Source organism: Varanus komodoensis, unplaced genomic scaffold, assembly GCF_004798865.1.
Source record: "Varanus komodoensis strain SLA01 unplaced genomic scaffold, ASM479886v1 scaffold15, whole genome shotgun sequence".
Lineage (NCBI taxonomy): Eukaryota > Metazoa > Chordata > Lepidosauria > Squamata > Varanidae > Varanus > Varanus komodoensis.
Genome location: NW_025335440.1, coordinates 24,243,115 through 24,264,889, shown reverse-complemented (window position 1 = coordinate 24,264,889; position 21,775 = coordinate 24,243,115). Strand labels below are relative to the sequence as shown.

Below are 21,775 nucleotides of genomic sequence, written 5' to 3'. Positions count from 1 at the left end.
TGGGCAAGCATGACAGCAACCAAATGCAGCAGAGACTCCATATTTTGGCCAAAGTGGGCCACATATCCCAAAGTGGGCAGGACTACATCATTGTTGCTATGTGGACCCAAATGTGATTGTCCAGTTTGCATTCACATGCTTATGCATTTTCCCTCTCTTTCTGCCACACACAAACACAGATCCTCAGCTGCAACACACACTCTTCTCATACAAACAGCAACACACACTCAGAGCAATTATGTTTTTTAGACTCCACTGGCAATAATGCAGTGTGGTTGAGCATATAAGCAGAGGAAATTGTTTATTTCCAATCTATGCAAATACTGGAATTAAGGACATAGAAACATAAAAACTGAGTGAGTCAGAAGGGGTCTCCTGGGCCATCTAGTCTGACCCCCAGCTCCAGCTGGCTCCACTCATGACATGCTGACCATGTGCTTTCAGTGGGAAATATCTCTAGCCAGCTGCTGATCAGAGATGAAAAGTTTTCTGCATGAAGTGGGAGAGGCTAAGGAGAGTAGGACTAGAGAAGGTGGAGAGCTGGGGAGACCTCTCATGAACTGTATTTGGACCATGGACTGGTCAAAGCTGAAACACACTGAAGAATGTACAGCACAAAATAGCAATTCTTGTTAACTTCAGCAAAGGCCCTGTCCTTAAATGAACCAATTTCTTCTGTCAATAGTGTTTAACTGCATGTATAACTCTTGGATATAAAATTGACCTTTACATGCCTAGAATATTATAATCAAGTAGGTCTCTATTTTGCTATGCTTCGGTAAGCTAATAGAACCAGTATAGTCAACTTAAAAGAAACTGAAAAGATTCTCTTTAAAAAAAATATTGTTTCCCATTGTGGCTCAGACAGCTGGATCTAGACTGACTAGCTACAAAGCAAAATTTGGAATGCAGATGTGCAAAAGATTGTCAAGATAGATAACTCTGTCAGCACCATGGACAGCAGCTTCTTTCCAGGCGGAAGTGGGCAGAAGTAGGCATGACAAGATGTTCTAATACATTAATTCACTGGGGGTACTTACCAGGGAGAATTGGCAGAATGCAGGCTGCTTGACCTTTCCCTGACTAATAAGAGTCCCGCTACAGATGCTTTCCAGCTGCTTTGATTTTTTCCCACACTCAGACTCCAAAATCATAAATTTAGCTGAGGGTCAACTGCAAGGGAAACTCAGTAGCTGCAGGAGGCATTAAGAATCCTTCTCTCTACCCAGTGTTCAAGCCCTGTAAGTGGCCCTCCGTGGATATTATCTCATGAAAATCAGTTTGGAAATTGTCATTTGTAGAGAGAGTAGATTGCATCCATAAATTATGTAAGCAAAAGACCATTCATGCAATGTGGCTTTAGTAACCCCCTTTGTCTCCAGAACAGTCCCTGGTGCTCCAGAGATGCGGCTTTAGCAAGACAGAAAATTACCAGAAACTGCACCAAGGCAGCTTGTACAAAATGTAGAAACTTACTCTGGCCAGCTTATACCTGATTTTCTCAGGCACCCACTGCAGTGCCCTACATCATACTGTAGACCTTTTCCTGAAGGGACTAGTCAAAGGAATGAGTTTTGAGCTCTGAACTCTCAAACACACTCATGTTCTAAAGAGTAGTATCATTTGTACATTTTGATCCAACTGACCCAAATTGGCCCTTTTTAAACAGTTTTTGGTAACTTTATCCAAAGGAAAGAGGAAATTAAATAGTTAAATGCTTATATTTCATGAAACCAAATCACTGTCTGCTCCAGTTCCACAGATTCCAACAAGCCTTAAGGTTCTGTAGATTGGCAAGGAAGATATTTATTTGGCTATGTATTCCCAAAATCTATTAACTCGCTTTTCCGGGAATAGCTTCCAAGGTCACATGTGTTAAAATTAAAAAATTACAATAAGAAAAATGATCTAAAATATGTTAAAATACTAAAACTATAGATAAAATAGCCAACTAATAAAATAATAAGACAATATAAAGCATAACATTTGATTTAGAAAGTCATTCTCTGTGTCTGCCTGGAAGGAGGAAGTGAAGGATGGCTTCTTGTATTCTTCTCATTTTACTCCGTATCATTCTTTAGCTTATTTTACCTTGTAAGCCCTTTAGTGCAGGGACTTGTTGAACCTGTTCTTTGGAAAAGACTGTGCAGAGATGGAACAACAACAAAAATAGTCTTAACTGAGGTCTTTAACTCACTGAAGAGCACCTAAGGATGCAAGAATCTAAGTGTGCACAGAGGGCTTTATGCTATTGACAACAGGTATCTTCTCATAATTCTCAAACAAAAGTCTCAAGCACTTGAAATCTGGGACAGATTAGGATGAGATAGAATCTTCTAAAGACCCACAAAAAATTAGCCAGAAGAAAGTATGAGTGAACAATCACTATCCTCTAGAATACATTCCATACAGTCTTTGGAGCAGTTTCCTAACAACTCCTAAAGGCACTTCACCAGCTCTTCAAAATCAATGTCAGCAAGAGCTTTCAAAAGACCTAAACCAAGGTAGGGTTAGTAAAGGATCCAGCTAGAAACCCTTAAGAACTGCTGTCAGACAGTATTGACAATATTAAACTAGATGGCCAATGGTCTGACTCAGTGTAAGGCAGCTTCCTGTATTCTATGTGTACAGCTGCAAACTATACACGTAGTTGCATACAGGGCTTCCAAGTTTGTTATCAACTTCTGTACAAGTTCAAACAAGCATCAGTCTATGCTGTGATCCCCCACAATTAAGAAAGGCAAGTTACAGTGACTATAAATGAAAACAGTAGAACATCTGAGACCTGGTCCTACCCGAAATATTTCGGAACCAAGATTCTTCCGTTTTGCAATACCATTTGTATATTCCATAAGCTGCCATAGCAATATCAGAGACCAGATCATGCAGTTCTGTTTTCATATCATTTCAAACAAACCTGGCTTGCAATTTCAGATGCTCTCTTGGCTCTCTGTATTTCAGGTGTATCTGTGCCAACTCGCATGCCCTTCCCTTTAATTTCAGTCTCCAGATCTTTTTTATATTCTTTCTGCAAACAAAAGAACATGCTGTATATTAATTAATACCAGATCTCCATTTGATGCACAGATTAAATATATGAAGTTAATGCAGGGGTGAGGAAGGTACAGCCTCCTAGATATTTGGGAATGATATTTCCCATATTCTCTGATTATTGTTCTACTCTAATACCATGTGGGGGACCACAGGTTCTCTTCTGGTGCCTTTGTAGCTAGTGCTAAGGGATATACATTGCCTATTCAAGCCTACGACCTTATAGATCAATATAAAGGGCAAGCTGAAGTGGTCACTCTTGGAACTAAAGTTTGTACAAACCTAGAAATTTTCTCCTTTAAACCAACCAACCAACCAACCAACCCGTCCCCCCCGACCCTTGATTTAAATCCTAACAACAGGTTTCCCAGCAAGGGTTTCTTTTAGCATTAAAACAATACTATACATTGAGTAGAATCCATTGGGACGCTTGCATCCCTGCCAATTTCTTTCTGGAATTGGTGGGTCCCACCAATTCTCTTGGGCAAGTGGGACTGAACTTCACAAAGGACGCCCTGGAAGTACTAATCTTTATTTTGCAAGTCGGGGCAGCACTTGCAAAATGGAATCAGCGAGGGCATAACAGAATTGGTGGATGCATAAATCTGACCAAATGTAAAATAAGCAGTGATGAACAATCAGAACTTTTATGCAACTTGTGGATTATTCAGAAACAAATATATAGCCTACTTTTTCAAGTACACTGATTTGTTCTAAGTATAATAAGTATGCTTGATTATATTAATATACATGCTAAAAATATAAACAAGATTTAGAAATAGTTTTGCATTACACTCTTGGAAATTCATAGCTATTCATAGTAATGTTGAGAATGCCATTCTGAATTTGTCTTGTCTCGAAAGTTCAGACAACAGGCATGACTACTGAAAGGAAGGGGAAGACTTCATCCTGACCCAGTCCATCAGTCCTGTTGCACAAGCAGCCACCTACTCATACAAGAGCAATCTAGTGCTTCCACAGTAAATTGAGGGGAAGACACACATTAATATTTGAAAAAGTCCGGTTAGAAGGTCTCTAGCTTTAGGACTTCATCCAGGACAGTGGTAGCAAACCTATAGCACACGTGCCACAGCAGGCACACAGAGTCTTCTCCGTCAGCACGCGAGTAAAGTCACCCCAGCATTGCCCCAGCAGCTGAGCATCAGATAACAGCGCACATAGGGGCCACACACATGCTTGGAAAGGAGTAGCAGCGCCAGGCAATGGCATCACAGGCTGCGACTCATTAGCCACAACTCATCTGAGCTTTCACATGGCCAGTCAGTACGATGCCAAGGATAGATATAGATATAGATATAGATATAAATAGATATATAAATGCTTGGACTGGCTGTGAGTTGTTTTTTCTAAACTAAAACCTCAGTTTTCAGGTTTTATTGCAGTGTGGGTTTTGGACTGCAGTTTGGGCACTTGATCTCCAAAAGGTTCACCATCACTGGGATAGGATTAGAAAAATGAGGCATCCTGGCATGATTTTGATGCTTGAAATGTGTTTAGAATGGGCAGAAACGATGAGCTGTGCAGAAAAGCTACTCAAGGAAGGCTTATACAAAATCACCCCTTTCAATGGTATTTTACTCCTATATTAGGGTTATGGGAGTGCACCGTGGTAGGGTTAGGGCAGTGGTGGTAAACCTATGGCATATGTGCCACAGCAGCACGCAGAGCCCTCTCTGTCGGCACGTGAGCAAAGTTGCCCCAGCGGCCAAGCATCAGATAACAGTGCACATAGGGGCCATGCACATGCTCGGAAAGGAGCAGTGGTGAGGACATCACAAGCTGCGACTCATTAGCCACGACTCGTCCAAGCTTTCACATGGCCAGTCAGTGCACTGCCAAGGAGAGAGAGAGAGAGAGAGAGAGAGAGAGTCCAAGTGCGCGTGCGCGTGTGTGTGTGTGTATATATATATATTGCTTGGACTGGCTGAGTGTTTATTTCTAAACTAAAACCTCAGTATTCAGGGGGGTTTTTGTAGTGTTGGCACTTTGCGATAAATAAGTGGGTTTTGGGTTGCAGTTTGGGCACTTGGTTTCTAAAAGGTTTGCCCTCTCACTGATCTACAAAGTGCTAAACCTCTCTGGAGTAAGTGGCGTGTCACACTTAGAAACTGAACTGACAAAGCCCAACACTTGTGGAAGGGACTTGGAAGGGCAGAAAAAAATTGGCAGGGCATAAGCACTTCATTTGATTCTACCCAGCGTATAATATTTTTTAATACTAAAGAAAATCCTAGCTGGAAAGAGTTGCTTCTTTCTTAAAGGTGGTTTTTATGCAGGTAATTTCTATACTGGATCAGTTTTAATACTTCCTGCTGCACACACTCATTTAGCTTATTTACCTGCTTCATGGAAATTAACAAATAGGCGGCACAGATTGCCTGCCCCTCACTGACAGCTGAAAGACTGATATTACACAAGTGACTGGATAAGCATTCACCTCGTACAATGCAATAGACTGAGGACTTCACAACATTTTCAATATTTGAATGGGTAGCATGTAGATCCCACCTTCAAAGGGATACTTACTTGCATGTTTGGTCTATTTGAGTTGAAGTCTATGTGTAATTTCTAAAAAGCTGCATGCATTTAATATTGATTCATTGCTACAGATATATGCAAATACACATGTTTTTATTTTAAAAATGGAAAATATTTAAAAGATTTGTACCATCCCATTGGGGCACCATTGTTGCTACCACTGGAAATTCCTTCAGGCTTCAAGTTGGAGTTCCTTGCCTTAGAATGCATGCCAAGTTTCGGATGTCTAGGTCTCACAGAACTGGAACTATGGCACTGACACAAAGACGGACAGACATCCTTTATTAGATGTTTTTATTTACTGACCTCACTAATGATTTCAGATGCTCTCTTTGCTCTTTGAACATCAGGTGTTTCTGAAATAAGCTTGACTCCTTTCCCCTTTATTTCATTTTCCAGGTCCTTTCTGTATTCCTTCTGTTAAAAAAGGCCAGGTAGAAACTGTTTCAAAGCATACACTTTTTCGCTGACTGTAAAAACCATAAGAATATATTTCATTGGGTGCTTTGTTAAGGGCTCAATTTCCATGACATTAATAACCTTTACTAACATAACCTACCTCATTTAGTATCTGAGCTGCATTTTTCACTCTAATCAAATCTGGCGTATCTTCAAACACTGTCAATCCTCTTCCTTTCATCCCTTCTTCCAAATCTTTTCTATACTCTTTCTGAAGGTTAAAATAAAACACAATTTCTCTGCTTTAAATTGTGTGCAAGATCTTGAAAAGAAAAACTTCTTATTAAATATTTCAAGGAATACTTTGAAAATCTCTATAAAATATGAATTAGATAGTGCACACTTACTATAGTTAAAATAGAATTGAAAAATCAAAAGGCATGATGCACCAAGAGTGAAAAGACTGTAATGTAATTTTTTCTAGCTTCTGGAGGTGGGACCCCAAAACATTCTTCCTCTTGTACGCTAGTACTACAGTTAAACAGATGCTTTATTGTAAGAGCTTCTACTATGGATGGTAGCTTTACAGATTACAGACAAGTAAATGACCCTGTCACTCAAGTTCTACTAATGCTGTCATTATTCACAAAGGTGCACTAAATGGAACACAAAAGGCACTTATCCTCAAATCAGAGTTACACAGCACAATGAGCACTTGTGATAAAAATGAACATGTAAACGGATATTAAACAAACATGGAAGAAAAGTAAAGCCAGACTTAGTTCAGTTTGGGTCACACCATATCCAGCAGAGGAAACAGATTGCTTATGCTTTTCTCCTTGATTGACAAACCAAAGGGTGCCATCTCAACTTATTTCCACATTTCTTCAGCTTTTAGGCACAAATTCAATTCAGGTATGGCAACAAGCTGTATTTAATTGCACCTAACTTTGATGAGGTGTGGTGTCAAAAAGTGGCAAACCATAATTTGCAACTGGGCAACAAACCAGCATCAGAAGCCATGGATTGAAGCAGGTTTCCAACTTGGTACAATATTATGGCATGAATAGGAAAATCACAGTTACAACCATCATTCACCTTCAGAAGCTGCTGCACAATGGAGGCAGGAGTGATCGCATGTATTTGAGAAAACAAATACTAGGCAAATAGTGGTTTTCCTGCTTAACATTAGCATTAACATTAGCAGAGCAGCCCAATCCCACTTAGAAAGTAGCTATGGTGCCATAAGATACTCTGGATCCACTCTTCCACAAACATAGACAAAATTCAGACCATGGAACAGGAGATCTAAGCATGGACTCCACCTCCACAGCAGCCACAGAAACTTCCATGGTAGCTAACATGCCTAAGGCTGGCATCACAATCTTGGAAAAGAGATCATGGGAGCATGCCAGTGGGAAGAGTGAGGAGCACCATGGTTCTACCAGACCCAGGGTTTTCCCAACCCCTGATCCTGCCTGCAGAAATTCAACCATACAGGAAAGCTGGGAGGTGAAAATTGTTTCTGCTGTTCCTGCCACCCAGAGGAAATAGCCCAGAAGAGAAGAAAATTCTAGGACTCTTCCAAGATTAGAAGCTCCTCTCTAGCATGGTTAGACTGCATTCTTAGGAGCATGAAGTATGATTTATGTTCTAAACTATAGGAAGCACAAATGACAGCATGATGTAATGTCTGGATACAGAGTTAATATGTAGGCAAAGAACAACTATCTAAAGATAAATACTTTGAAACTTTGGCTGCACATGATTGGTTCCACACCACTTTTGCTATAGCACCTGGGTCCATACAAGGAACAAGGAAAAACTGAGAGAAGAATGTGAATTATGTTATACGACAGGAATAGTCCATATCACACATCCCCACAAAAATACATCAAAGAAACTAGAGCTGGTCCTTCCATCTTCTGACCTCATGAATTTTACCTCTTTTAGCAGGTTGGTAACATGTTTCACGTGCAAGAATTGGGGAGTCTTGTCTAAATCCAGAGCTGCTTTTCCTCTGACTTTATCTTCAAATTCTTTTCGATAGATTTTCTGCATACCAGATAAAAGTATAGCTCTTTATTAAATGTATGCAATATCATCAACATCCACAGTTGTGTTACACTTAAAAGCTAAAATATGTTCATGTAACAAACTCAGAATTTGGAGAATATCAAAGTGTGACTCTAAAACACCCATTGTAACATCAAACGGAAGGCACAATCAGATCCAAAAATAATTGTTAATCTTGTTCCATGTGTCCAAGAATGCTTTGATTCCCAGTCCCCTGAAATACCATGCTGTACCACAAAAGGGTTTGAATGTAGTTTGCAAAATGTTTTTATTGTGCAATGGACCAATTTAACAGCTCCAAAATTCTGAGTGAACAGAAACGCCAGGAAAAACAAAAAAATACCATGCAATATCACAAAAGGGTTTTGAAAGTGGAGGGACCTGAAAATGTAGTTTGCAAAATGTTTTCATTGTGCAATGGGCCAATTTAACAGCTCCAAAATTCTGAATGAACAGAAACCCAGGGATTAGGCTGAAGTATTTCTTTGGACTAGAACCAGGTAATCTTTATCATAGTGAAAGAATGGCCCATAATCATTACTCAAATGCTATTACAGCACAATGTACTGGTGATTGTAATAGAGTAAAAAGTTTCAGAAGCATTCCACTACCTCACTTTGGAACCTCTGAGCCTCCTTTGAAACTTGATATGTTGGTGTATCCACAAATTCTAACATCGACTTGCCTTTTGATTTTTCATACTTTTCTTTGTATTTAACCTAATAAAACAAATTATGCATCAAAACTACAAATAAATGGATACACTGGAAACTTACATGCAAAGGAACTTCCCATTCTCTTCCGTGAAGAGAGGTGCTTCATACACACACACAAAAGCATGTACAGTATTTCTTGCCTTAACAAAGAGCATACTATACACAGTCCATACACTCCCCAAGTGTGCCAAGCAATGTGCTTGCGAACACTGCAGACATACCTGACTCTGGAGAACTGCATTTCCTTTATGGTGCAGCTGTTCAGCAGCATCTGGTCCAAAATGGCACAGTCCCTTACTTTTCTCAAACAATTTCTTATATTCATACTGAAATAAATAGGAAAAGATATATCTCACTCCCTTCTGAATTTGATAGTACAACCATTAATTCATTTTCTAAAAACAGAAAAAGCCATCATTCTCACCCAGTGAAAGCAAAATGCACATAGAAACAGCATTTATGGACCTTTGTAGATTTTTCAACATACAGCACAGTAGCATATTCACAACAGTAGCATATCCCAGGAACCTTTGTGAAAGCACTCCTTGATGCCTCAGTCCTTAAGGCAGCATGCTTTTGCCAAATAGCCCAAAAACGATACTAGACAAATATTCCCCACCTCACAGAAATTATTTTTCAGAGCCATTATGTACACAAGAATTAGTTTACCATGTTTTTTTTTTTTTTTTGAGGGGAAGGATTTTGCTGTTGCACAGCAGTGCAAGACAAACTCTCTGATAGCTTGCCTTTTTAAAGACTGTTTTACTTTACACTGAAGTAAGAGCACCTCCTCACAATCCCTTCAAGTTGTTTTAGTTCTACTCCCAACTTTGCCTGCTTGTCACCTCCCTCCATTACTTACCCAATTGTAAGCGTAGAGGGAATTGAAAGGGGACTAGAGAGGAAGGTGGTAACACAATCAAGACTGTGAAGAGTGAAAGAAGATTGCCAAGTGGCTGTCTAGCTATTCCCAGGAACCCCAGATGATATTGCCCACCAGGTTCAAATGACAGGACAAACCATCATGGATGTCAACCCCCCTAAATCAAGCCATGGCTTCTCAAGGTGGCTTGTTCATGAAAAATAAGCCACCCTGCATGATAATGAGGGCATTTCAGTCTCTACAAAGCTTTCCCTAAAAGTCAGGAGGCCTCTGGAGCAGAATGTATTAAGTATGAGAGGCTATCACTGCTACCAGAAGGGACAGCCTGGCAGTGCCCCTCATGCGCATGAGAAAACACCTCATACATGAGAATGTCTCCGGACCCTCAACTTAGCAACCTGGTGTGTGTGATGTGACACCATGAATGATCAAGCATGGTGGGTTGTCATGTCATGTGAACACAGTCTGAAATGCCCCCATTATCATGCACCCTAGCACAGGTCAATAACCACCCCAATCACATTCAGTGTTAACAGTTTGACAGTTCTCAATTGCCTCCTAGTGGCACCAAGTAAACCATTATGCAATCTCTACCTATTTTAAAAGTGAAATGCAATTAGTAAACATGCTGCAAAATTAGTAACTCATTTGCAGAATTATATACTACACTTACTGTACAATCCTATGCATATTTATTCAGAACTAAGTTCCCTATCTTCTATAGGCCTTACATCAAGATATATGTGCCTAACACTGCAGCCTAAGACAGGAACAGCCAGAATTGGTTACCAAAACCCTGTGAACCACTGTTCCATTACAGATTTGATGCAATGACTCATTCTTGTTTCTTTGTTTGATATGAAACCATACAATAACAATTTATCAGATAACTTGTGACTTATATAACAAAATGCATTGACTAGAAAAATAAAAAGAAATTTGCTGGCACCAAAACAATATTAAAGTATCAGTAGGTGTGGAGGCAGTACACAGCTGAGGTGCCACTACAGAGAAGACCCTTACACATGTAGACATCTGCTGCACCTCACTTGTAGACGCCTCTCAGAATGGATAGTTAAAGGCTACTAGGTGGTATAGAAATAAAATTGGAGATACTGATGGGTTGTGACTCCAGACCAGCCGTACCCTACCCTGGGAAGGATCCTAAAATATTACACTGGGAATTTTACTCTGAGTTGACCTCAGGGTACTTGGCCGTAGTTTCCAAGCTGTAGACTTTTCATCTCAGCTCTTGAACCAGAGCCATCATAAATCAATTACTGTAGAGAGGTTGTGGAAGTCAGGAAGCAATTGGTATTTCAGTACCAAGCAAAGTAGCTCTCAGTATGAAATTAATTGACACATTCTTCTAGAAAAATCAGAATGCTTCCTTAGCTTGGAGAATTTCTTATGCCTGGACCTTTTATGCTTTAGACACCCAACTGCTCAGAAGCATCAAATTGCAGCATCAAAGCCTGTTTTATCAGATCATTCAATTCTCAACAATTTGATTAGATTAGACTAAGAGGAGATAGAAGAAGGAACAATGGCTCAACTGCAGCTTGTTATTTAGTGCTTACAACACACTGATACCCATTTTAGAAAAGCCAGCAAAAGCAAGAACAAAAAAACAGAGTACATGTATATAACCTGAAAAAAGATCACTATACATTAATGCAGTCTACATAATTTAAGAAGATTTTTGGACTATTTTCAAGACTCTCAGTTGGAACCAGCACTAGAATAGCCTACATTCCATCTGCCTTTGGAGACTAGCACTGAGCACCATATGGGAACATGCACTGTTGTATGGTCAGAGTGATGGAAGCAAGCTGGCATTTAGGGTGGGTGGCTGTTGACTGGACAATAGCTGCCAGTTTTAGTCTTGCATATTTTCTCACAAAGAGGCAAAGTCAGGAGAATAGAGGAGTTAACTGGGCAAGTTTGAAACCCAGTTTTCTGTCTTTCCTCTTGCCACTTTTAGGTGTAATAATGCCATTTTGTCCAGCATCCTGCTTCCAACAGTGGCTACCCTCTAGAAAGAATGTCAGGGTAAAAGCAGCCTCCCCCTCCATGATAGCTATCGTTCAGAGGTATCCCTTCTCCAGGCATGGGACATTCTATTAGTATAGTTTGCTTTTGTTTTTTGTTTAGTGACAAAATCTCTCCTCCCAAAAAAATCACAATAAAACAAAACTCCCTCTCACTTACGTGCTGGTGATGTAGGTCATATATCAATAAACCATCTACTCTAGTTCCCTCTTTCCCTCATCTCTTCCAAAAGTCTTCTCTGATGTCACTGACATGTTTTATGTTTTGACTTTTTAAAGTTATATGTCCAATATTTGCAATTGCAGCTTGCACATATACTTGCTTTTACATTAAACGATAGCAGCTGATAGGATAGACTTTCATGGGCATAACTAGGGTGGACCAGAGAAATGATTTTTTGGGTTGGCAAACTCAAGTGAAGGTATGATAAGAGTGGCCTGAAGTCTCCACTATTCTGAGATACTTTCCACCTGGACTTAATATCTACATTTACACCTTACAATCCTATTCAGAAAGGAAACATTACAAGAAAGCCAACTTACATTACTATGGATCTTGCTAGCATTCAAAACATGCTCTAAATGCAACAGGTTTGGAAAGGCAGACATTGGCTCATGAAGGTTTTCTAGATCCTTTTTGTATTTTACCTGAAAGAAGAATGCACATTGTGTTAAAGAACCAAAGGGGGGAATAAAAATGCACCATTTTGCTTTCAGTGCAGAAAAGGAGCACTACTTTTTCATGTTTGCCTGATACGTAATGTGGCCATTAGGTGGCACTCGTTCACTGCAGTACTTACATTACTTGCCAAGGCAGATGCCAGCTGGGTTTGCTTGAAGGAAGCACTGTCCAAGGGATTGAAGCAATAATTCTTCCTGTCCTTAATAAACTGCTCTTTGTATTTCACCTGAGAAGCGAACATATCACTTTAGGATATAATTGTGAATAAACGTAGAATTTTGCAGAGCTTACTATTGACAGTTTCTATTCATAGTGTATCCCAAACAATTGGTTATGTAATTATAGGCCAAGTCAATAAAGCCTTCGGGGAGAATACATGATCTAGCTCTGGACCCAAAGGATGCAGTTGAGTTTCAGAAGCACCCTCTCCTGATATGTGGTTAACAGAAGGCTAACAGAACTTGAACTGGATGTTACAGCAGACACCTAACCCTAAGCTTGTTCTGGTCCTTCTCAGTAACCCCAGGGCCAGTGTGTGCTTCTGGTTTTTAAGGGCCCTTGGACAAGACAACCACAACTCAGTAAGTCCACCTTCTCAGTACCATTGTCACTAGCTCCTGTTGGCCCCATCCTTTTTTCCATGTTGCTTGACAGGTCAAGAACCTGTGAACAAGCAGACAATAGCATCTCCTGTTCCTCCTCCTCCACACCATTGCTGTCTCTCCCAGAGTAGGAGGCAGATGAACAAGGAGTTTGCAGTGGTGAAGACGTGCAGCATCCTCAGGGGGTTGTCAATGGGCCCCTGTGGGGCTGTAAGAAGGTGCTCCTGCTTGAAGGTAGGCATTACATTAAAGATGTTAACATGCCCTTTCATCTTTTACTCAGCTTGGCATATGTACACAGGGCCTGATCCAGCACGGGACCCTAGTTACTCAGCTTGGCATATGTACACAGGGCCTGATCCAGCACGGGACCCTAGTACTCAAGGGTTTAAACCTTCCCACTACTATGATTCCACCCTGATCCATATGGGGTGTTTGAAATTTATACAGCAAAGTAGTTTCCTCCATTTAGTTTAATAAATCACACTTTTGTAATATAGATTTCCAGGTGCAGGGTCCCAGTCTGGGTCAGACCTGCAGCAGGGAGGATTAAAGTCCCCATTACCCACCACACTCACATCTCAATTTGGACTGCTGACCCTGAGCACACAGAAGTAGAAAAGAACAAGAAGTGTAGCTCTTTCCTAAATGAAGCTGAGCTTTGCTTTGGCCCCTAGAAAGCCATGATGTCGCATCACTGCACCAGGAACCTCGCCGTGTGGGGGCTCCATTTAATCAACATGCAATGACACTGATGGCAACACATGGGTGGCTTACTGTACAACCTGGCACATCTCCCATGGGCCACTTTATAAATCCAACTGCCAGATTTATAAATCACCCCAAGAAGCCATAGCTTGTGGTAGCGTTTATAAGCTACTCAGGCTTAAAGTGTGCTCTGAACGTAGATGACATGACAGTCCCAGAAGTGGCCAAAAATGCTACAAAGCTGCCTGACAACATTGGCAAAAAGCCCCATACCAAACAGGCCGTCCCTCCTTGCCCCATGCAAATTAATGGAAAGAGAGAAGCACGTGGACAGGGCACTTACAACTCTAAGACTGGTCACCTCTCCCTACAACAGTGGCCAATTTGTGCTACCGGATCTGAAATGTACATGCTCAGAAGCCTGCCAGCCTTTCTAAAAAGAAAATCAAATTAACTCAAAACAAAACCTGGAGGAGGGGGGTCTAACTAATGCATATGGCACTGAGAGATGGGCTAGCAAAGTTAGGGGAGCGTAGCCCAGAGCGTTAATGGCTGTGTCATGATCTGACTCTTCTCCCACCCACAGGATTGGTAGTTGCTCTGTCAGCCTGCCCTCTGGTCTCTAGATGCTGCTTTTAAATCCCAAGGTAGCTTAAAATAAAGCATCCTTTACCCATGATTTAACAGTGGATTAGGTAGCCAACCTAGCATGCATAACCAAGACCTGGATAAATGAGCAGGAAGGAGTTAATCTCTCCCAGTTCTGCCCTTTGGGATACTTCAGCATCAGAGTATGCTTGAGGGTCAGGAAGGGGAGGCTACTATGGTCTATAGGAGTTTTGTCTCCCTGTGAAGGTTCTCCTTCCATCTGACTATTGGTCTGGAGGGTTGGCAGCTTGGATGAGGAGTAAGCAGGACTGACTGGGAGCCCTCATGGTGCACTATCCATATCTGAGTCTCGATCTGTTAGTCTTAGCACAACAAACGATGAGATAAACAAAACATGAGTCAGCATTAGGTATGAATCATCACAATGTCACAAAAGATGCAGGGCAAAACACTGAGAAGCTTAGAAAATACAACTCTCAGTGAAGCTTTCCCTGTACCCAATGTCTTAAACTACACATGGTAGAAGTCCCCACTTTTTTATGCCAATAGGGCAATACAAAATTGCATTTGTACATAATCCAAGCTGTAATAATTATCCCCAAACAATTAATTCCACATTGATTGAATGTAAGATGTAAATTAGTATTTTAAAGGATTATTAACAAAGAGCAAATTGTTAATATGATAATGGGATTATTCAAGCAAAACCTTATTACTCGAGCTTTAAAAAGAAAGGCGAAAACATAACCTCAATGCTTTCAACTAGCATGTATGATTAAAGTAAATGATATTTTAATTACATGATCTAACTTACTGTTATCATAAAGTAGTTCTTTATAATTTTCCACATGGCCTAATTAACTTTTTAAAAATTTAGTAACAGATGCACTATGGTTCTTTTTCCCTAACCCAATCATATTCCCATAATCAGTTTTTTGATGGCAATTGAAAATGGGGACAGGTGGTAGACACGGTTCTTCATTCTTCTCATGAAGGTATATTTATTTCTAACCACATCTGACTGCCAAACATCTCCACTGTCTCTATTAGACATACACCCACTTTGACAATTCAGCTAAACCCTCTGCATTATTAGGATTCCATCCATTATTCCATTAGCTCAGTAAGAAGTACACAAAAAGTACAACACAAGCAGCAAGAATTTTGACTCTTTCAACAGCAGCCACTTCAGAAATTATTACTGAACATAGAAGCTGCTGTGAAAAAATGTGAAAAGCAGAGCAGCACATATGGAGCTCGTGGCATCCATCTCTGAATCATAGCACTGTTCTTTGAACAGGCGAAAATCGCAACTATCTTCTTCAACAATGTACACATTATTCTACAGGGTTGAAATACCCATTCATATATCTTGCTTTCCTGCCATAAAACCAATCAGTCATATCAGACTTCAGCTAACTGGTGCCCAACACTGTACTCAGCAAGAATGCAAGAACAATGTTATTTATTTAATACCAACCATGTGCATAGTGCTTTACAGATTACAGGTCTCTGCCCAAAGGAAATTACAATCAAAAATGTGACACTTTTTTTTTGAAGGGAAGGGACGGGACGGGACGGGATGGGACGGGATGGGAAGCCAGGAGTGAACAAGGGACAATATGTAATTATTTTTGTTACTCCTATTTAAGGATTAGTTGCACTTGAAAAGAGAGGGGTACCCTAATCCTACACAGTCCTAAAATGAGCCTGCATCTTCAAAAATTTCCCTGGTGCTTTCTGCTTAGTGGTATCAAGGATGTCACACTGGGCATAAAATCCAAATGAGAAGGCCCAGGGTGATTAGCAACCATTTTCAAGATGATGCTGTGCTAACCACTTGCCAACTGTAGTAAATAAACTCTGCTGTATTTAGTCGGGTTAGCAGTCGAAGTACCCAATTCAGTCTTTTTTTACTGCTTTGGAACTTGATTGCTGACGCACGATATAAATTCTATTGGAAAGAAAAATGTAGTCAAACAAGTATGCTTTACACAAAAACAGATTTTGGCACTCTTCTCACTTGCAGTCACATGAATATTTCACTCTATGCAGATGGGTAGTGCAAACAACTAAGCACAAGTAAAAATGGCAGCCCTTAGCCTTCAGTGCTACAGCATTAACTCAAAAACTTCATTTAATAAACTATACCTATGACCTGTCTGGACAACACAGCAATTCTCCATGATTTCTTATTGTAGAACACAGTCCAAGTAACCGAGGGTGTTCCTCCCATTCCTGAAACAACCCACCCTGAGAAGCCAGGGCTGTTCCAGGTTTGTTGTCACCTATAGTGATGTTGCCCAAAACCAGATGACAGAACCCACCATGGGTGAGCCCCCCAAGGCCAGGCAGCTGCTTGGGAAGAGTACCCAAAATCCCTTGCCCCCAGCTGCGTCCCAGGCTTATTGTGGCTACTCTGCAGAAGAACCAATCAGCTCTAGCTAACTGCCAGGATGGATTGCCATGCTTTGCAAGTTCCATATAAATACTATAGTTGACTGAAAGCTTATATTGTAACACTTTGAGTGCCTTACTTTTTTTCGTGATTGCTCCCTTTGAAATGCTGATGTATTTCCATGAAATACTTGACTTGCAAGATCCTTTATAACATTGTACATTTATCAGCATCTTGATATCAAGTGTTATTTGCTGCATTCAGTCATGTGGCTTGATCTCTGGATATTCTGTAATAATTCCTTATGTTTTATTCTACATAGAGCATGCTAACTCTTTGACAATGGCAAAACTGGCACTTTTAAAAGACCACTTGTGAAACCAAAAGCCTTAGTGCATCCTCATTGATTACATATCTGCCTATTGATATCAAAATATATCAATCTTCTCTTCACCTCTTACCTCCTGACTGCATCAAGGAATTTCCCCTGCATCTGCTCACTCTCCAGCTCTGAAAAGCCCCCTTCCTTTTCTGAGGTGGGCTGGTTCTTGCACAATGCCTCAGAATTTTCCCTGGATAACTGTGAAACTGCCACCTTTGTCCTTCTGCCTTCTCCTTAGAACTGGACCAATCTATCTAAGCAGATTGTAATATGTGAGATCTGGGCCCTCTTTCCATGATTATCTTCAAGTTTTCATGCAATTAAATTCAGCTTGCATTTGACAGAACACTTGACAATAAGTTATCCCAACTGCGTAATTATACAAACATGAAAAAACCTTACTTGACTTAAAAATCTGGAAACTTCTTGAGCATGGTTGAAGTCTGGCCTTCCAAGAACTGTTGGCTCCTTATTCATTTCATGTCGTGCTTTTGTGTATTCAGCCTTCAAGCCAAAAAATCAAAATAAGTCAGTATTAGCCATAATTTTGTTGAATGCCTTTTTCTTGTCCCTTTATGGTTTTGTCAAGGGATATATATGCTTCCAAAGTAACAGTAAAGCAACTGCCATTTAGTGATCTCTGTTGACACCACTTTTGCTAACACTCAGATCAACAACTGCCATGCTTCTTCCAATTCAACAAATGCACCACTTACTTTACTTGAAAAACAGTATGTTCCATTTAAAAATAGGAAACAGTTTTCAGTGTAACTAAAAGAAGTGTCAGTTCTCAGCTATTTTCAAGGGTTGAGAATTTTAAGCAAAATTAGACCGAAAGCATGAGAGACTGCCTTTTTCAAATAATAATCCACTCTATAATATAGACACAACCATATTAAAAGTAAAAAAAGATTGCAATGGGTAAAACATAGCAGATGCCTGGCAGGGTGAGTTGTGCGAAATTCTCCAGCAGAAGTGAAACCATCAGCAGGCACGCAGATCATGGAAACATTAAGTGGAGGAAGAGCAGAGGCTAATGAACAGCAAAGTACTTGAAATGCTAACTGCGGGCACAGAATCTCAGCATCAAGCCATTCAAACCTGCAAAACGGAATAAACAGGCAAAGCCGCAAGGTGACGTTCTTTAATAAGTCAGCCCAACGTTTTCGAGAAATGGAATTGGGGAAACTAAAAGTGGAATTAGGCAAGGAGCACCACAGAGCTTCAGCTGCTGATGGACAGAACTTGGGCAGCTACAGAGAGGTGGATGGCTAGTGACACTGCAGAAGGTGGAAGGCATTTCTGTCTGTACTTAAAAACAAAGCAAACCAAACCATACCAAATGTTCAGTTAAAAACATAAAAAAGTTATAATGGATCGCACCAAGGTTCCATCTGATTCAGCATTCAGTCCACACAGTGTCCTGTCAGTTGCCCAAGGGATCCCATAAGAGAACATGAATGCCACGGCACCCTCCCACCCACATTCCCCAGTAATTGGTATACCTAAACACATTGCCTCTGATACCAGAGACAATCATCAGGACTAGAAACTACTGATAATCTCTCCTCCATTCAATTGATTTTATCTGCCTGAATATAACTTTATAATTTGGTGACTTCTACAATTCCTATAGTTGCATTGTGTTTAATACAAAATGAAAAACATAACATTAAAACTGCCAATATTTTTAAAAAGAAAAAAGGAATGCAATTTCATACATTGCTCACTATCTTTGTTAACTGGGTTGCCATCATCACATCTGGTCTGTTTGAAACGTCAGTGTATTTATGCATATCTTGAAGATCTTTCTTGTACGAAACCTGCAAAACAAAAGACTTATGAATTACCTATGACTTAGCAGCACAGTTATAACTGTGATAAAATGGATATGCTAACGTAACTCATTTGGAAAGTTCCACAATACATTACCAGAATTAAAGTGAAATAAAACCGTATTTACCATATCATTGTATAAACAAGAAATCTAGTTCTGCTTCAATGACCATAATGGAAATGCCAATTCATTAACATGCACCTTATGGAATGCACATTATGAGAAGACTTTATCTAGATGAGGCATGAGCAACTTCAAACCAACCCCACAAATTTCCAATTCCCAGAAGCCACAAGGAGCTGCACCCCATCCCTATCATCAAATTTTGTAGTAATAAAAGCATTTTTTTTTATTTCTCTGACGCTCCACAGCTATGGAGTGAAAATTCACATTAAAACAAGGAGTGTGTTTCCCATGTGCCTTGTCTTGAAAGTGAAAATGTGCCTCATAGGCACACTGCCAAAATTTTGCAGTAGTGACCTGGGAGTGACAGGGGCTACAGAAAGGGCCAAGGAGTTGCATGCAACTCTTCGTAAACCCTCTACCTGAACAAGAATTTTATTTCATCTTCTTTTTCTTTTTGAGTTGTTTTACCTGATGTTTTTGACATATATTATATCTAATTAATGTGCTAAGATGATTATCTTGTCCTGAAGGCAAAGCTAGTTGGAATTTGGATATTATTAACAGAGTCATGGCTTGGATAATATAAGAATCACATTCTTCCATGTGAATTTGAGCCATGTTTTAAACAGTTCATTATTGCAGCCTCCTCCACTGCATGTGGCTCAGTGGAGGATTACCTAAGATAGGACTACGTTTTTCTGGTGTTCTCGTTACATGGGTCAGCATTTTTCTCCATGTTTTAATGTAGTTAATTATTTTTAGATTTGTTGTAAGTTTTTGCTAAATTTTATCTTGTTGACTGCATGTATATGTGCAGTCACAATCTCTTAATAGTGTATGAGTTTGGTGGTAAAAAAGGACACATTTCTTTTCAATAAAGTTATGAAGTGGCATACAAAAAAGCAGTGTCCAGCTCCCAGATTCACTGCCTCCCTAAGCTTTCTAATAACCTTCTTATCTACCAAAGTAATTTCACATTGGCATCCAAGATCTAAACTTTCATACTATCGAAAACTTTAGGTGGTTATGAATGGATGCATGGATGCAAAGTTTTTTTTTTTTTTTTTTTTTTTGCCGGGGGGGGGGGAATGGGCCAGGGAAGAGATGTAACAATAAAGTTGCAATGTTTCTTATAGAATAGGCATGCAATGTATTGAAATGGAACAGTTGTAAATGCTTCTTAAACAATCATAGCACAATCCTACCCATGTCCAGTCAAGAGGTAATTCCAGTAAGTTCAAAGAAAGTAGATATTCAATTGCAGCCTAAGAGTATCATGAAATCATACGGGAGGCCATACCATTGTTCTGAGTGCCAGTTTTGAGCTCCTACAGTCTCAGAGGTAGGACTCTGAAGTCTGACCCCCACCCCTCCTGCAGACAACACAGAAAGAACTGTGCCAGCTGCCCTCCAAAGCTGCAAAAAGAGCATGCCAGGCAGTGCAAGGAAGAAGGCAGAAGCCAAGACCTACTGGTGCCTCAGCATCCTTCCGTTTTCCTCCTGAGCACTATCTAGACAGTAAACAACAGCTGTCTACACAGAAGGTCAAGTGTTAGATGCGGTGCCAGCAGATATGACCAGCACCATGCCTCAGTCCTACCGCTGGATGTTCAGGGGCTCACCTGCATTTGCACTGGGGGTGATGGGATTATGCTCTTCATTAACTTTGAGGGTCAAGCTTTTGTACATTTTATTTTGGCAGCTCTTTCATGCTAGCTGTCTGATGACATTTAAAAGATTCAAAACATGAAATGAAAACATAGCCCAAATAATTATCCACTATTATCTATTGATATTAACACATCTTGTCCACTATAGTGGTGCAAACCACTGAAAATAATGCTGTAGATGAAAACCAAACGTGCATTTGGCTGTTGCAATACAGAACATTTTTGCTCTGACACAGATTTTGTTAATTATACACTGCTCACCCTAATGACCACATGAGGTGAAAAGACTACCATAAAGGCAGAAGGAACACTTTCTGAAAAGGACCCCATCATCCATGTAAATTGCAAATTAAAGCCCTGCATATGTGTCCAAAACAGTAGCTAGGATTGAAACTGTCAGTTCAGACACAGAGAAAAATGCACAGAATCTTGCAGCGAAATCTGTGGCAATTTTGTCTCTTATTGTTCCCAAGTGACAGTCACATTATAAATGAATTAAGGAAGTGTGGTTAATTTCACGGTGAGAAGTTTGCGGGGGGGGGGGGTAGAATCAGACAGTTGTTATTTTACCAAATTTGATGCAACGTCCAGGGAAATATTTTCCTTTTATGAATTATTAGCCTTCCAGCACCCAGGCAGAGCTATATGGTGGATTGTGGTGGAGACAGGTAGAGACAGAACTGGCCTCAGGGGAAGATATGGCAGGGCACCTGCCAATGAGCCACAGCCCAGCAGGAGCTCATCACAAATGGTCCCCTCAGACTGTTCCTCCCTTTCACCATGGTGAGCATTTTGTTCACCTGCTTCTCACTCTAGCCTAGGCAATGGTGAAAGTGAAGGTTTCTTGCTTATGCATTCGGATATTTTGGAACTCTAGATAAAAAGATAAGGAACAAAGCTTTTCAGTAAGCTATGAAATAGAGAAACTACAGTATTTCATTTCCTACTTATAAAACTTCAGCCCACTGTGAAGCTTAGCATGAATTCTCTTCAAAATAGCATGAAATTATGAACTACTAGACAATT

At 40.2% G+C, this 21,775-nt stretch overlaps 1 protein-coding gene across 8 annotated transcripts in view; it reads right to left on the bottom strand.

The window, feature by feature from the left end:
- The window catches only part of NEBL (nebulette), a 157,066-nt gene that overhangs the window by 30,229 nt on the left and 105,062 nt on the right, over nucleotides 1-21,775 (bottom strand). For 6 of the 8 annotated variants that reach the window (XM_044424575.1, XM_044424579.1, XM_044424577.1 and 3 more), the window contains exons 7-16: nucleotides 18,838-18,939; nucleotides 17,519-17,620; nucleotides 12,536-12,643; nucleotides 12,279-12,383; nucleotides 9,023-9,127; nucleotides 8,697-8,804; nucleotides 7,954-8,064; nucleotides 6,170-6,280; nucleotides 5,917-6,027; nucleotides 2,918-3,028 (exon numbers count right to left, since the gene is read on the bottom strand). The exons of the other annotated variants lie outside the window; for them this stretch is intronic. In XM_044424575.1, the coding sequence (XP_044280510.1) occupies nucleotides 2,918-3,028; nucleotides 5,917-6,027; nucleotides 6,170-6,280; nucleotides 7,954-8,064; nucleotides 8,697-8,804; nucleotides 9,023-9,127; nucleotides 12,279-12,383; nucleotides 12,536-12,643; nucleotides 17,519-17,620; nucleotides 18,838-18,939 (1,074 nt within the window). The remainder of the gene's footprint in view (nucleotides 1-2,917; nucleotides 3,029-5,916; nucleotides 6,028-6,169; nucleotides 6,281-7,953; nucleotides 8,065-8,696; nucleotides 8,805-9,022; nucleotides 9,128-12,278; nucleotides 12,384-12,535; nucleotides 12,644-17,518; nucleotides 17,621-18,837; nucleotides 18,940-21,775) is intronic. 8 annotated transcript variants of the gene reach the window in all.